Source organism: Leuciscus leuciscus, assembly GCF_965113295.1.
Source record: "Leuciscus leuciscus genome assembly, chromosome: 5".
NCBI lineage: Eukaryota > Metazoa > Chordata > Actinopteri > Cypriniformes > Leuciscidae > Leuciscus > Leuciscus leuciscus.
The window spans coordinates 35631545-35649320 of NC_138729.1; the positions used below are offsets into that span (position 1 = coordinate 35631545).

Below are 17776 nucleotides of genomic sequence, written 5' to 3' on the forward strand. Positions count from 1 at the left end.
TCATGTTCTTGGTCCTCGTCCTCATGTCTAAATCCAAGACTATTTTTTCATGGTCTTGTCATGGACTCGGGGACCATATTTTAATGGTCTTGATCCTCAAGTCTTAGTCCACACCATATTTTCATGGTCTTGGTCTTGTCATGCACTTGGGAGCATGAACTAGTCTCGACTACAACACTGTTAGCTTGTGTAAATTGCAGCCATCCAAATTAAGCCCAATTTTCAAATCAATTAGGATTTTTAAGTGAAAGCAAACACAAAATCACCATCATGAAAGGGGGTCTCGACATGGATGGGGACTAACGTCAACACCATGCCTAATTGTTTTATTTAAATTTGTCTGTCTGAGGCTAATAGATTTGTTTCCTTAAATCTTCACTAGTAAAGAACAGCAACGTTCTCTAAAGATGATGTCCGTGTGGGAGCAGCGCACCACCCAGATTCGGAAGCACATGCTGGCCAGCAGCGAGGCATTGTACCAAGAGGAGCTCAACCCCAGGCTGACTTCCAACCTCCACCTCCGCCCTGACATCAAAACCCACCTCGACCGGCCTCTGGTGGTGGAACCTAACTGTGACGGCCGCATTAGCCCTAATAGAGGCTGGGACAAACCCCAGAATTTGCAAGGGGAGGGTGGCAATCCGGAGGAACGAGTCCCCCCTGGGATGGAGCCCACGCAGTCGCATGCACCGCGCAAGCACCACCGTCACAGGGAGCGTCCCTCCAATGAGACCAATGAAAACGGTGACACCGGGCATGGCAAAGAAGGCCGGCATCACATCCATCACAGCCGCAGTAAGGAGCATGATGGGACACGGTGTAAGGAGGGGAAGGGCGAGGGGGGCCGCAGACATCACCACCAGAGCTCAGTGGACGAGGGAGTGGGAGGTGGGGAGAGAGAACACCGTCACCATCACTCCCACAGGCATAACAGGGAGGGCAATGGGGTGGTCAGTGCTGGGGGGAAGAGCGAACGGCGGTCCAGGCAGAAGGAAGGCTCACGATCAGGAACAAGAGAGGGAGAGAGGTGCTCCAGGGGGGAAAACGGAGGTAATGGAGGGCGGAGGCGGCACAGGCCGCGAACCAGTAAAGCTCAGTCCACGCTGGAAGGAGAGGAGCAACAAGAGAATGGAGAGAAGGAGGAGGGCAAGTCTACCAGTCACAGGTAAAACTTTCTTCTCAAATAGTTTTTAAAAGATATAATTTTTTTTTATTATTATTTCTTAGTTTGATTGGCACATTTGTTCTAAAGTTTACAAAGAAAACTGAACCATGTTCCACAAGCTACGACACTAGTAAACATATTCGTATATTTTTTTATTATTTCTTAGCTTAAACAGCACATTTGTTCCCAAGTTGTACAAAGAAACTGAACCATGTGCTGAACCAGTTATCTTATTCGTTTATGAGCAATGATGCCTCTAGTGGTGGGGATTTTGATTAATCCCCTTTTAAATTTCTTTTAGCAAAAAGATTCATTCATATTTGTTCATTGATTCTTTCAGTAACCTTCTTTTTGTTGACCAGTGAGTGACATTTTGTGTACTTTAAGCAAATTCATGTAATCAACAGATTAGTTCAGAAACATTTTGAGCCAGAAACAAATCTTATTGTTTCTAAAAATGTGCTTGTGTATATATCTAAGATTCAAGGAAGAGTGTTTCATAATCATGGTAAGTGATTTGTCAGTCAGCACATCCTCATTCACATGAGATGCTTTGTGCATTTAGTTTATTTATAAATCCCAATTAGTTTGATGCCTCACAGAGCCAATCCACACTGAAAACATTCATTGAAGGTTCTATTTATTGAGTTTGTCCAACCAATAATATACTCTGAAATACAAGTCAGTGAATGTATTTGAATGCGAATGATTTATTCACTTAAAAGATTAGTTCAGAAATACTGAACAGTCTTTTCAGTTCAGAGTCTTTCATGACCAAAAATTTAAGTATAAATTTGGTTTGACTCCCTGCTCCAGGCACATGGACATGGGAGGAGAGTCATTGGCTGTAAATCCCCATCAGCCTTCAGATGGGAACCGATGGTGTCTTGAGAAACCAGAAGACTCAGACAACAAGCGAAATATTGGTCAGACTGGAGGAATGGGCACACACATACCTGTGACCATCACATCTCCCCCAGGAGAAACGACCCTTATTCCCAGTTAGTATTTCTCATTTAGTCATATCAGGTCATGATGGCTAATTTTAACTCATTTTATACTCACATTTGTGTGCCACTTTTTCAAGTTTTAGCCAAAAATGAAAATTCTGTCATTAATTACTCACCCTCATGTCGTTCCAAACCCGTAAGACCTTTGTTCATTTTCGTAACACAAATTAAGATATTTTTGATGAAATCCGATGGCTCAGCCCCCTGTTAGCTCAATTGACAGCTATTTAATGAACACTTTGAAGGCCCAGAAAGGTAGGAAAGACATCATTAAAATAGTCCATGTGACTACAGTGGTTCAACCTTAATTTTATGAAGCGACGAGAATACTTTTTGTGCACCAAAAAAACTAAATAACAACTTTATTCAACAATTACTTCTCTTCCGTATCAGTCTCCGACGCGCGTTCACGAGAGCACCACGGCGCATGCTTGTGGTGATGACCAGGAGCAGGCGTTCTGACATATGACCCGTAAACGCAGGGCTGTGTTTACAAGCAGAGGAAGACGCACGCGAGGTCACGCATGTGTCGTGGTGCTCTCTTGAACGCGCAGGTGAGGAACGACAAGAGGGTGAGTAATTAATGACAGAATTTTCATTTTTGGGTGATCTAACCCTTTAACACTGGAAGCCAGTGTTGGTCTAACAAAAGTGACATTTGCTTGTCTTCTCAGTGAACAGTATAGACAGCGAGACGATGCCCATGACTGAGAAGAATCTGGAGGATCTGAACCAGAGAAGCACTCGCCCCATCCTCCCTTTCAGCTCCATGTTCATCTTTAGCCCAAACAATCCGTGAGTCTGTCTGAATAAACTTTCAAAACCGTGTGTATTTTAACATTTATTCCAGTGCAATGTCACAAATACTGTTGTTAGAGCATTGAACCAGAAATATCCCTTCAACAAATTTTTTGGGTTGCTTGACAGTAGCTTACATTCAAAAAAGGCTTTCTAGGAACAAGCTATTTTTTTGTCAACAAGCAGCAGTCAGTGAGGATATCAAGTACACACTCAGATAATATGCTTGCCTTCAAGTAGTGTTCAGACATCAAACAGTAGCCTCAGACTTGTAGCTCATTTTAAAGTCACAATGAAATGGAAGTAGCAACAGACATTTTCCATATTGTGAGGTACATTCAAGTGAAACAGAATATTTCAAAAAAGAAAAACATACAGTATGAGGCTGGGATTTCTATCCATCTGTTGATGATTGGATTGAAGCAGATCTTATAGTCAATTGTAAGAAAGGGGCGGGGTTTCAGCAGGCTAAATGATTGGAGAAGTCCAGCATACATCACCAGAGAGAAGTATGTAGTTTCATTAAGATTAAATTATGGTATTTTGGTTCAAAGTTATTAGGGAAAAAAAATGAAACATGTATGGATAAGTCATTCACAATAAGATAAATAACATGCATTTAGAAAATATATTGAAAACAGAAAATACAGTGAATGCTCATTTCATGCCAACATTGATTGTTGCTCCTACTGTAAATTATGAGTAGCATATTAGCTTCCTTAACACTGGTGAGTGGCTTCTTAAACTTTCACACACAGCGTTTGTAGATGGCATCTGGCAAACCACCAATAGATTTATATCTGCAGACGTTTTTGCTTATTACTTGTCTTAAACATCCCTAAGAATGATTGTAAAGTTTGATTGTGTGAGTTTAAGGTGAACTATTTAAGATCTTTTGAGTCTAAAAGGCATCCAACCCCATAAACCTCCACGTAAATCTGTGTTTTTAATGGGCAATTGCCAAATGCAGCTGTCTGCCATGGCCCTGTTGGTGTAACAATATGGGATTAGATTTATTTTACTATATATTAATGCCACAAGAGTGTTGACCTGACCGTGTCTACTATTATTATTACTGAATTATTACTTAATTATCGGTGGTTAATTAAATGTATCTGTCTGTAGATTTAAAGTAATGTTTAGGTGTCAGACTTCATTATGTAATTGCCTTCAGCCTCACTCTCATAGTGTGTGTTTTTTTTGTGCAGGGTGAGGCGTCTGTGCCATTATATTGTGAGTCTGCGCTACTTTGAGATGTGTATCCTGGTGGTCATTGCCATGAGCAGTATAGCCCTGGCTGCGGAAGACCCAGTCCTAGCCAATGCTCCTCGGAACAATGTGAGTTGCTCATATGTTTCGTCTGTGCTGGTCTTGCTGTTTAAAGTCAGATTTTATCAGTGTTTGACCTCATTTTCCAATATGTCCCAAATGACTGATGATAATCTGATGATCATTTTACTCTTCGCTTCATAGGTCCTAAAGTATTTGGACTATGTCTTCACCGGTGTTTTCACATTTGAGATGGTCATTAAGGTAATTTTATGGTACATTACAGTGTTTAATTGGATATCTCGCAGGATACGTGATCCAAAAGTCCTTTTAGGACCTGAGATGTGGATATTTGGTGCCAGTCTCTCTATGTCAAGTCAAGACACCTTTATTTATATAGCACTTTTTTTTCATAAATTATTAGTCAGTGATTGATAGCCTGATCGACTGGTCAACTAGTTGGTCTAATTAAGATGATTCACATAGGACATGTTCTTGTGTTCATAAACAGTTAGATGGAGTGCAACAGGGCTCTTGAGACACATTTTTAAAAGCTGAACTGACATATTTTACTGAAACACTAATGGCGCAAGACATAAACAAGAAGTTAATATCAAATAACTTGTATTTCAGACAAACTTTGAAAAGTTATTTTGTATTTTTTCGCTCTTCAGTACAGTAACTTACAACAAATAAATCGGTCAAATATCTATAACATTTTATTGTACCAAACAGTCATATTCTTGACAATAAAAGACTTACTAGGACTCTGTATAATAATGGGAACGTTGCTCACGGCGAGCAATATGAAGTCTGTCAGTAATTGTCTTGAAATGTATTGTTATAGGCAATTTGTTACAGAAATAGTGCTTTGATGGCTGTAGTGATGGTGTCGAGGTTTTACCCTCAATAATCTTTCATATTTATGCTTCTCCTTTGAAAAGATGGTGGATTTGGGTTTATTGCTGCATCCTGGTTCCTACTTCAGAGATCTGTGGAATATTCTGGACTTTATTGTGGTCAGTGGTGCACTGGTGGCATTCACATTCTCGTAAGTTACCTTTCATTTACAAAAACCTACACAAATCCCTATAAGTTAGAGCACTTTTAACTAAAAACTTTACTTTAGCATGTTTGAATTGTTATCATTGATCTTGACTAAAATACTTTGTAATTTGAGTCACCTATTAGAATACCATTTTCTCTTTGTTTTAAAGGTTTTTACTCTACACTTATTCCCACAGTGTGACATGAGTGTCTTTGCCTATCTTTGTATTGGACATTTATTATGTGTTAAATTCCTCTCATTCATTATTCCTCAAGAAAACTAAGCTTTGATTAAGGTGTTTGCCAACTCCCACTGATCCACTGACCTTCCTGGTTTTCTCTCAGAGGTGTGGGTCAGTTGACATCATTTTATTGCACTTTTGAGAATGCAGTCTCAAAAAGAATGTGTGTGTGTGTGTGTGTGTGTGTGTGAGAGGGAGCTAATAAAGGAGTTGTCTGATATGATCATCTGTTCGCTCATGTCCTGTACAGTTATGGAAGGGCCATTGAAATACTTAAGTTTTAAGGAAATGCTATTAGCTGCTATACGAAACACTTACCAGTTCAACAGAAATAGAAAAGAGCTGTAATGTTATGATTTGCTGGTGCTGTATTGTTTTATGAAATCAGTGGGGTGTTTGACTTCACATGATGCCCAAACCCCTCCACTGCCTGACACCTAATTTAATTACAAAGACTAGAAATTGTTGATGATATCAATCAGCTCTGTGATAAAAGGTCTCAAGGAATGTACTTCTTACTTTATTTGTATCATATTCGTGTATATATTTAGATCTGGGTGCATTTCATTTATTGGTATGGGATACTAGTTTGGTGGTGTCCCCACCAAGCTTCTTAACTAATTTAACCAGCAAGACTTTGTGATTGGAATGGGATACTGGTTTGGTGGTGTCCCCACCAAGCTTCTTAACTAATTGAACCAGCAAGACTTTCTTGGTCAGCATGAGAGTGAGATCAGAGCTCAGAAATTGTTTCCCGCCATGTCAGTTTATTTTCAATGAGCAAGACAACCGGAGAAAAGATTGGGTGCAATACCTAGAATATTGCTTCAGAATAAAGGGGTCTCGGAGCTGTACTGACTAATCTGTCCTTCTTCCTGTTCGTTTTTATGTTTGTTGCTGTGTTGTCATGTCAAAGGCGTGTTAAATGTGAGTGAATTGATGTGCTGTCACTGACTTTCCTCTCTTCCTCTGTTTCTCTTTGCCTGGAATCGCTTGAAGGAGCTTCATGGGGTAACGCCTTAACTCTCTCTGTGTCTTTGTTTCTGTCTCTGTCTCTCCTTTTCACTGTTCGTCTTCTTGCCTGTCACTGTATGAGTCAAATAATACTTACCCCAAAGGCAAGTGTTGAAGCATGGGAAGTGTTTCAGCCTCTCCATTATCCATAATTTAGCATCACTCGCGCATTCTCAGCAAACGAGCTTGATTCTTCTTCTTCATGTCATTTAATCCTCCGTTGTCATTGAGGGCAGACACTATTGATATGTTACTGTTAAAGATTCCTACCATTTTCAGTAGGTCTACAGTACTTACTGAATATAGAGCATCCTGGACGATACCCACAGTGACCTCAGACAGGATGATCAGTGCATGTGTCATATCATATCAAAGAAGACCTGTTCACTTGTGTTGGAGTGGTATATCAGGGCAGGTCTGGCTTTTTAGGCCAACGATTGAAACATTGTTCACTTCAAACATCACATCGGAACTCCATTGAATTGGCGGGCATGAGAATAACATTTTCATGCTCATCTTTCTGCATGTTTTCAGATGTGGTACTGCAAATGTGGCTGCTGTGATTGGCCAGATCTTTAACAGTTAAAGCGTGAAATAGAGTTATATCTAGGGATGCACTGATTACAATTATATACTGCTTTGACTAAATACATGTTAAATTAAAACACTAAAATACAACATTGTAATGTAACACTCAATTTAGCTTAAAATGTAATAAAACTGTGTTATTAAACTTGTGTTTTTAAGAATTAACTTTGTCAATGTTAGATGATTGACAGAAAAAAAATCCAAATGTTAAAATAGGGGAAATAAGCATGAACAATTACATTTCCAATATCAACTGATAAATTAAAAATCTCAAATATTACGAGCCTGTAAACGATAAGATACCAATATATCATGCATCCCTAGATATAACATTTTGCCCATGTGCCAACTGACCAAAACTAACAGTTATATAGTGCTATACATTTTAGGTTTATAACCATTTGCTTTCATCTTTCAACCATGCTCAGGATTCATGAGCGTGATATGAATCAGATCTACGGCTCCACCATTTCTTATAGTCGGGCATGTCTTGGTATTCGCACAAGATCTTGTTTGTGTTGGTTTTCAGATCCACCCTCAGATGTTCCCTCTGTGTCAAGTGTCCCCTTCATCTCTCCTACAACTGTCTCTGCAGACTCCAGCAAAAGAAGCTGTCATTCTGTTACATCCTTAAAAGAAATGAACGGCAGTTGGAAGTGTCTTGTTTCTCCCACCATACAAAGCCTCTTCCTCCTTTTTGCCAGTTTCCAAAACATTTGCCTAGAAACACTGCCACAAATGTTTCTCCAGCATACAGCCATTATGCCCCATATTTTAGTCTCACAAAGGAATGTGATGGCGCTCATGATAGTCTCTTTCATTCTCATTGAAATATCATGTGCAATGTTCTGAAAGGATGATGTGGTTTACTGTTAGTGCAGAGGTACTTACTGTTCTCAGTATGTCATAATGTTTTGCCTTTTGCTTTGTGTTCTTCTCATTTATTAGATCACATCAAAGCGTTAACAGGTGGGGAACCCCCAATATTCTCTTTTCTCCTTGATAAATCTCCTCTATTCTTCATTGTCCCGGGGCTGACTGGGATAATGTTCTTCACTGTCACTACATATTAGTGGAGCGAGAGTGTCTGTACAGGGTTGGAGCCTCTACAATAACACTGATAACTTTCATCAGAACCTCGTAGTGAATGTTGTATTGATGTGAAACAGCATTTCTCCTCCATAATTGTTATCTGGGGTCCTTTGAAAGTTACCAGGTTGTCCAGTGGGACGTTATTGAGGCTCTTTATAGTTTGTAGTGGGTTTTGGGGATAAACATCAGGCCCTGTACAGTAATTGCATGCTAGACTAATATGCATCAGGGAGCATGGGTGGAGTTGCATGACCTTGCTGAGCCCTCTGATTGGGCCAAAGGAGTAACTTCACCATGCTGATTGGTGACCATGCTGTAAGGTCTCTGCTGATTGGCTGTTAGATTGGTGTTCACTGGACTTTTAAAAGAATGTATGAACTGTGCATGTGTGAGTAGACCTTGGCACTTTCTAAGGGTGAAGATGTAACTGTTCATTATTGTAAATGCTAGAAATCTGCAAATGTACTACCACTTGCTCTTGCACATGGAAAGGTCTGTTGTAGTTGAAGGTCATTTGTTTTGAGATATGTCTTTGTGCTATGAAGGGGAATCACTGCTTGGGGATTTTTCTATTGTAAGCATTTTCACAATAATTTCTTGAAGTTATTTTCTGCTGATTCATCTGTCAGCACCAATCATACACCTGCCAAAGCCTTGCTTATATCAACGCTTTATCGAAGTAAGAGACCGTGAATAAATGAGATGCGATATGACCTCTCAGATATTCTGTTGTTCTCTCTTCCATTGCTGCACTGGAAGAACTAAACGGTACCTGCAAACTAATACAAATTATAATGACGACTTACTGTACATTATATTGCTTATTACACGGCTACTCATCAAATAAATAAATGTGTGGATAAGAAGTATTTATTTGAGTTAAAAATTATTTAATTTTGCCTGTATTTTATCAATTTAAAATGTTGGCTAAGAAAAAAAGAATAGTCCAAAACAATCAGCCACGAAACAATACAAACACTTTACCAATATTAAAAGTCCAATGTAATTTTCACTTCAGTCAATAACTTAGACGCAAGATGCTGCCAGTTGCATTTGTAGAGACAGCGAGTCTGTGGTGGGATACAAGAGACATGAAAGTTGTGGCAGTTTGAGCGGATTGATATACAGCGTTGCCACGAGCGACGGTAGGAAATATCTGGCCGCAGAATGTCACAATTAACCAAGTAATACATATCAAGTAATACAGAGAGCCGTGTAATAATTAGTTGTATTGTAAATTAAGATGATTTGGAAAATGAATTGGTACAGAAATAGTAATTTATCTGCAGTTTATTTTGTCAGACATCCAACAAAACACATGCCCTGCATCAAAATAGGGGCTTAGTAAAGGTTATTTGAATGAATGTGATGTCTCACAAATAATATATGATTCAGTGTGCTCTTTGCCTGCATTCGATATAATGCGAAGGGCTTCAGTTATTTCATATGACCATTGAGTATTTCCTCATGATTCAGTTATCGACTATGCTTGTCCTTGCAGTTACTTCATTAAATGACATTGTAAGCTTGGCGGTTATGATTTGAGTATTTAGGAGCTAAAGCATGACTGCTCTTTTCATTAAGGGTGAAATAACTTGAATTACATTTTATTTAGCCTACCACTTTCTTTTCTTGCTGTAAGCTCCATTTGATTGAATACGTACACTGTATTCAAATCTATGCAGTCAGTTTATCAAGTTGACACATTTGAAGCATGTCAGCTTGATATAACCTCAAAACAGCATTGGTTCCTGAAAAGAAACAATGCCCTTTTTTTCAGGGTGCGGTTTCTTTGTTATCATTGGTGGTGTGTTGTTGTGTTAGAATCTGATGCACAGCAGCATTTGGATTGAATCCATGTTGCTTTTCTTATTTTATGCATGAATAGTGCTAATAGTAAGGTATCATTCAATAACAGGCTAACATTTCTGATAGAGGGCGTTTAATGCAGATATTAACTATTTTACGTGCATGCAATGTATTTCATACTCTGTCACCGAAGCATGTGCTTTTGTGAAATAACACCAATCCATTAGTGGAGTGATCTAAAGCTATGACACTAAAAGATGCTCATTTGTTAGAGATTCAGCTGTTTGTCAGGATAGGAAGGTGAGTATGTTTAGTCTAGTGTCGGTTATTGCTGCATTATTGATATTTTAACCGAAGGAAACATTTACATCATGTTTACTCTCATTCTCATGTGTTTTGTCTGGATATGTATGAATGCCTTGAAGAAGTTTGACTACAGCATGTGTTGTGTTTGATCCTGAGTTTACTGAGCCTTTGCTTGTTTTGACTCGTGTAGAGGAACCAAGGGCAAAGACATCAACACGATCAAGTCCCTGAGGGTGTTGCGAGTCTTGCGACCTCTGAAGACCATTAAACGTCTACCAAAACTGAAGGTACATATTTGGTTGTCACTGTTAAGGGAAGATCAATCCTAACATGAATATCTATACATTTTTCTTTAAATAATTTTTTTAAAGAAGTATCTTATGTCAATGTGCTATAGGCTGTATTTGATTTGATTTAAAATACAATAAAAACTGTAAAAATTACAATTTAAAATGACTGTATTCTATTTGAATATAGTTTAAAATGTCATTTATTCCTGTGATGACAAAGCCCGAATTTTCAGCAGCCATTACTTCAGGCTTCAGTGTCACTTGATCCTTCAGAAATCATTCTAATGCTGATTTGGCTCTCAAGTAACATTTCTTATTATTATCAATGTTGAATACAGTTCTGTATGGGATGAATTTAGTCTCCAAATGATTACCACATGCATACACAGTTATCCATGAACTTGATAAATGTTGCAGATATGTTTTACTATCCACAACCAAATGCCTTTCAACTTACGTGTGCAAAATTCAGAATGTGTAGCAATTTGTACAAATAGAGACATTTTTGTGAATACAAATGTTTTCTTTTGTATTAGTGTATCATAATTTGCGCATGCAACAAAGACGTGCATATGTGGATCAGGTGACGCGTGCATTCATTGACGTCTTTTCTGAGTAGATCTCATTTGATTCATTTGGATTTTGAGACTTTCTTTTCATGGTTTTCAAGCATTTCACAACCCACACACAAACAACTACAAATGAATAGGCCTTGTGCTAATTATTAACGTGTGCACAACTACCCGTCTATTTGACAAATTCACAAATGTGTGTTACTACATTTAAGCTAATACTTTACAGCTTGTGTGTGCAAAATCCTGAAATACATGAATGTGCAGCATTTTGTACAAATAGAGACATAGTTGTAAATACCAAACTTAGATTTTGTTATTAATGTAGGTCAGATTTTGTGCATGTAACAAGTAAGATGTACATTTGTGGATCAGGTAACATGCGCACATTCATTTCTGAGTCGATCAAGTCTAAGAAAACCTGCTACCACTAGATGGCAGTAGCCTGCTTAAACAGACAACGGCACCGTAATCAGGCGTTCTTCCTCAAGACGCATTATGTGGCTTTAGAAAGTGATATTGAAGCACCACATTTAGTACACAACTTATTAATAAAACATAGCTTACTTTTTACAGACAAGCAGAAAAATATGAACTCAAAACACACAAAGTTTCACATCGAATGTTTCCTCGTTATAAAGAAAACGCTTAACAAAATGCATCAAGACAGTAGGCTAACTTTAAAAGACCAAACTCGTTAAGACTATATGTCTACCTTATTAATAAAGCATACTTTGTGCAGGCAAGCAGATTAAATCAGATTATGAACACAACATTCAGAAACTTAGAAAACTGCCAGTCCAGTAGTAATGAATTTATCTTGAACTCTGTCATGGAAACTAGCATGTATCAACTCTTATTAAACAATTAATAATCAAGTAAAAAAAATTTTTTTATTCCTGTATGATATTACGCTGTAGCCACATTGGACCAGCGGTTTGAAAAAAAGAATGGATGGAAGATTCAGCTGCGTGCGCCATCTTCTGGCAAGACGCGGGAATTAATTCGGCATGTGACTCTCACAGGGCATTATGGGTATTCTATAGTTGTTGAGCATACATCAGATGTACACTTGTTATTGCGGTGCATTGTGGGATTGAATGAGTGCACTCGATAATGTCCACTATGGTTTCGGACACCACTACACCATTAGTGCCCTATTTAAGGGTATAGAGGGCGATTTCAGACACAGCCAGATTCTCGTGAGGTTGCATTCAGCTTTATGACTTGAGTTGAATGGTAATGAACAAGAGTGTATTTTTATGTGTCTGCTCTCTCTCAGGCCGTGTTCGACTGTGTGGTGAACTCCCTGAAGAACGTGTTGAATATCCTCATTGTCTACATCCTGTTCATGTTCATCTTCGCTGTCATTGCTGTGCAGCTCTTCAAGGGCAAGTTTTTCTACTGCACAGACGAGTCCAAGACCCTGGAGAAAGACTGCAGGTAGAGTGTGATTAAGGGGCCGCTTACACGACACCATCTTCTTTTCTTTTTTCTTTTTCTTTTTTTTTTTGGCCTTTTTGTGCCTTTATCAGATAGGACAGTAGAGATTTTGACAGGAAAGCGTGGGGTAGAGAGAGAGGATCGGCAAAGGACCTCGAGCTGGGAATCGAACTCGGGTCGCTAGAGGCGCAGTTGCGCTATATGTTGGCGTGCTAACCACAAGGCTATCGGCACCGACCACAACACCATTTTCAACTAAAAACAGAAAACTTTATATGCGTTTTGGTCATTCATTTACACAACAGTGTTTTGGGGGCCTGAAAACGCAAACTTTTGAAAACGGGATTCGGGAAAGTGCAAGTTTTTGAAACGATACCGTTACCGTCTCTCTGTGTAAACTACAAAACGCGAATTTGTGAAAACTTTTATCGTGTTTAATCTATAGGCTGGTAGTATTTCTTTACAAAGTGACATTGCCATCTACTGGCCTGGCATGCATAATACATTGTTTTTAGACATTTTTCGCGGATCTGTGTGATCGTATACAGGAGCACATCTCACACCTGCAGCTCTCCCTGCAGGCATACAGCAGTACTGTCCAAACCCATGCAGAAGTGAGTGGAGTAAATGTGTTGGAACCTTTGGAAATAGTTTTGATGTTTTCAAAACTATCAAGGAATTTTTAAAACAAGCCCTGTAAAATAAAATCATGGACATTTCTGTAGTGATTGTACATTTCTCTAATTATGTTCAGCTCTAAAACACTTCCCCATTTGCATTTTGTGAATAATTTATATAAAAATATTCTTTAAAATCTTTAAAAAATAAACATTTTAATCCATATTCCAAGTGTGCTGATAGCACTATGTTCAATTAAGCAGTGCTTTGAAAATTGACGTATAGATATTTCTTTTTATATTCTGTCTCTGTTGTTATTGTCTTTGTGCTTATTAGAGGGGTGTTTCTGGATTATGATAAGGATGACGTGGCGGCCCAGCCTAGGGAGTGGAGGAAATATGAGTTCCACTACGACAATGTGCTGTGGGCGTTTCTCACTCTTTTCACCGTTTCTACTGGAGAGGGGTGGCCCACGTAAGTCAGCAGACATGTCACGGTCCCTAACTACATTTATATCACAGATTTGATGGTATATTTTGGTATATTGGTATATATAGTACAACCATTTGCTATTCAGTATGTTTTGCTGGGATTAGAAACCCATAAAAGCTTCTGTCCTCTTCAAACACTTCCCTTGTGTCCTCTGACCCCCTCAGTGGCCTTTTATTCTCTCACTTTAAAGGCCATAATCAGTTTGAAGTGCTCTTTGAGGCTCTGTGATACTGGTAGAGCACAGTTCTCAGGAGGCCGAGTAGGCAGACATTCATGAATCAGCATCAGCCCAAACTCACTGCCAAACTCATGAATGTGCTGGACAAGCTATTGTAATTGACTGTGATTTATTGAGTTGTTCACAAGCTTGTTGGGGTCAGTGTTCTTCTTCCCCTGGTGTGCAAGTCTGTTTTCTTCCCTGCCCTCTACAGTTTTAATCGTTTAATTAGATCATGTCAGTGTATTAGTAATTGAATGATGCATGATTTGTAAAAATGCCTCAGGTTAAGTCCCATTGTCACAATCTGGAGGAACTCACTTGCTTAAATGTATATATATTTTTTTTTTATGTTTATTACTTTGGCCGCACTGCTAATAAAAAAAAAATAAAAAAATCTGTTAAATGAATCAAACCTAACCAGTTAAAACTGCTATCTGTGTGATTATGCTGTGATTTTATTGTCTTAGATCTACAATTTGAGGGTAAAGTAAAACTATGTATGTCTGTCTTCCACAAGGCACTTTATCATCTTAAACGTTAGGGTGTAATGATGTCATTTTGTCTTCGCACAGGGTTTTGAAGCACTCTGTAGACGCCACTTTTGAGGACCTGGGTCCCAGTCCAGGCTACCGCATTGAGATGTCCATTTTCTATGTGGTCTACTTTGTAGTCTTCCCCTTCTTCTTCGTCAACATTTTTGTGGCCTTGATAATCATCACATTCCAGGAACAGGGTGATAAGGCCTTGTCAGAGTGCAGTCTGGAGAAGAATGAGGTATGACTGAATAACGTTCAGACATGGTCGCCCCACAAATCCACATTATGTAACCAACTCATTCTTGAAATCCTACCCAGAAGACAAAATATAGCTATGAACTGGTACAAAATCCAAAAAGAGAGAGAATTTTCATGCAATATAATGTCATATAATATAATATAATATAATATATAATTTCCTAATTTCACTTGCAATTGGCAGGTGTGGTAAAAATATTTGTATTTGTTATTTGGCATCATAAAAATATTTATGCATTTGGTATTTGACATCATTAAAAATATGATGGACAATATTACTATTTTGCAGTTATACCTAATATAAAAAAAATTGTAATAAGGACAAATTATATTTTAATATAATATAATATAATTTTACTGAAAATATATTATTGATAAAATGTGTGTTTTTTATTAATTTATTATTATTATTACAATTAACTTCTTATAGAAAATGATGTTTTTTGTAAAGTAAAAAAAATATATAGTTCAGATTTGAACAATTTATCAACAAAAAGAAAGTTGCTTTTAGGCTGACGTAAGAGATACAGAGACAAACATTAATTTTCCTCTTACAAACACTGGAGGAGTTTTATAGTGTTTAATGATGTGATACAGTACCTACAGTCAAGCCAGCCATGGAAACAGTTGCAGATGGCCAGGTAGGGAATTTTGACAGAATTAATGCATGTGCCTGCGGCGGACCACACACACACACACACACCTAAACACATGTTCATAAACAGGTATACATTCATACAGTGACGCACAGTGTCTAAAGACACACACAGAGACAGCCAGCCCCATGGAAGAGCAGTCAGCAAGATGTTCCTGCCCCATTTCCTCTGAGGCCCCATTAGACGGGCCCAGTCGTCTGCAGAGCCTGTGCTGTTTCACTCTCTCCCTCTCCATATGCCAGCCTAACATGACTCACAAACTGTGGTAAAAACCCAGACCTCAGGAGAAGTCATTTATCATCAACATTCACAGCAGCGCAGCCAGAAAATATCAGCTCAATTACGAGTCTATTTTCTTGTTCTTCAACAGGTTAGACTACTGTATACAGTATCTTCCACAGTTGTCTTTTAATGGCATTTCTGATTAGTTGTGATTATGAGAAGGAAAATGTGACTTTAGCCTATTTCTGAAAGATAAAGATGGAAAACAGTAGTTGTCTGTGTGTCTGTATTGCAAATTAATTCCTTTGTTGCTGTTTCTCTTCTCAGAGAGCCTGCATCGACTTTGCTATCAATGCCAAACCGCTGACCCGTTATATGCCACAGAACCAGCAGTCCTTTCAGTACCGCTTGTGGAAGTTCGTGGTCTCTCCACCATTTGAGTACTCCATCATGATCATGATTGCTCTCAACACTGTGGTGCTCATGATGAAGGTCATTTGGTCATTTTTCTTTCAGTAATACTAGAGTCCTTGGAGAGTTACTTGACAGCTATGAAATTTTCATACATTTTTAAATTTCCTTTTTCTAACCATTTGGTGATTCATAAAAAGTATTTATAGTACCATTCAGAAGTTTGAGATCAGTAAGATTGTTATTATCATTAATATTGAATGGAATATATAATTTTTTTTGCAAGGCATTCTTTTAAACATTCTATTCACCAAAGAATCCTGAAAAAAATCACAGTATCATTGTTTCCACAAAAACATTAAGCAGCACTGTTTTTAACATTGATAATAGTAAGAAATCTTTCTTGAGCACCAAATCAGCGACACTGAAGACTGGAGTAATGGCTGCTGAAAATTTTAATTTGTAATATGTCACTACAGTATTATTCTTTTTACTCCATTTGATAAAATAAATGCAGCCTTGGTGAGCATAAGATACTTTTTTTTACTGACCTTAGACTTTTGAACGGCGGTACTATACATCATGTTTTTATATTCATTTAAATAATCTTTTCTACTGTAATATGCAAAATTTCTGCATCACAGTAAGGCAAATCTATAGATAAACATTGAGAATAAGAATTACAAAAAACTCAAAAGTAAAACAATTAGGTAAATTATGGTTTTGTGGGTAAAATTGTGGGTAATTTTCCTACTTTTTCAGTGTTCTTTACTAATCTCACTTGATCAAATGAGTACAGATTCTCCCCAATACTTTTATCAATACATTTAACACAACTTTATGGACAAAATCTAACCTGTTTATAACCGTTGGTTTTGCTGATAACTTTTTGTTTAAAAAAAAAACAAACTAAAATAAATAAAAGATTTCCCTTTGTCTTCTTATACCTGCAGTTCCATGGGGCGAATGAGTCTTACGAAGCAATGCTCAAGTATCTCAACATTGTCTTCACTGCTCTCTTTTCAATGGAGTGTGTTCTCAAGATTATTGCTTTCGGACCCTTGGTAAGTATCATCACTGATACCCTCAACAACATTATGCACATTGGTCCAAAAAGAGCTGAACCTAAAAGCAAGGAATATTTCACCCAAATACAAAACTTCTGTCAAAGCCATTTGATAGCTTTTGAGGAACAGATTCACTGAATATCATGGTAGCTGGGTGAATCATGGTGAACTAATCCTTTAATTCACTGTAAAACGTTCCTATGCTAGAGTGTGAAATTGTAAGCCTCTCCAACCTGTCCCTGAATTATCTCTCTAATTCTCTTCCTCACAGAATTACCTGAAAGACGCCTGGAATGTGTTTGACTTTGTGACTGTGCTGGGCAGCATCACTGACATCTTAGTCTCTGAGATTAAGGCAAGTGGGCGGCACTGAGCTCTGTGTTTGAGCTCTGTTAGAGAAAGGTCTCAGAGCTAGACCATGTGAAATACCAGACAGCAGAGATAGGCTGAGAAGAAATGCCCAAACATAGATGATGATGAGCTGGATAACATCACAGCTCAGGAACAGAAGGGAGAGAGAGAGCTCAGCTCTGTGTTGTTATTTTCCAGATAAAATAACAGTAATAGAGTAACTAAATCCATTTGTTAATGCTCACTTTGACCAAATCGCTAGTTTGTGGCTTTGATTTGTGTTTTATGATGTTATGAAGT

General features: G+C 38.2%; 1 protein-coding gene across 1 annotated transcript in view; it reads left to right on the plus strand.

Annotated features, from left to right (window-relative positions):
• The window catches only part of cacna1ba (calcium channel, voltage-dependent, N type, alpha 1B subunit, a), a 110692-nt gene that overhangs the window by 75127 nt on the left and 17789 nt on the right, over positions 1-17776 (plus strand). The window contains exons 21-34 of the mRNA XM_082169297.1: positions 383-1165; positions 1982-2166; positions 2850-2970; positions 4182-4311; positions 4447-4506; positions 5187-5293; positions 8082-8102; positions 10531-10627; positions 12485-12645; positions 13600-13737; positions 14548-14749; positions 15975-16139; positions 17012-17122; positions 17397-17484. Coding sequence (XP_082025423.1) covers positions 383-1165; positions 1982-2166; positions 2850-2970; positions 4182-4311; positions 4447-4506; positions 5187-5293; positions 8082-8102; positions 10531-10627; positions 12485-12645; positions 13600-13737; positions 14548-14749; positions 15975-16139; positions 17012-17122; positions 17397-17484 — 2369 coding nt within the window. The remainder of the gene's footprint in view (positions 1-382; positions 1166-1981; positions 2167-2849; positions 2971-4181; positions 4312-4446; positions 4507-5186; positions 5294-8081; positions 8103-10530; positions 10628-12484; positions 12646-13599; positions 13738-14547; positions 14750-15974; positions 16140-17011; positions 17123-17396; positions 17485-17776) is intronic.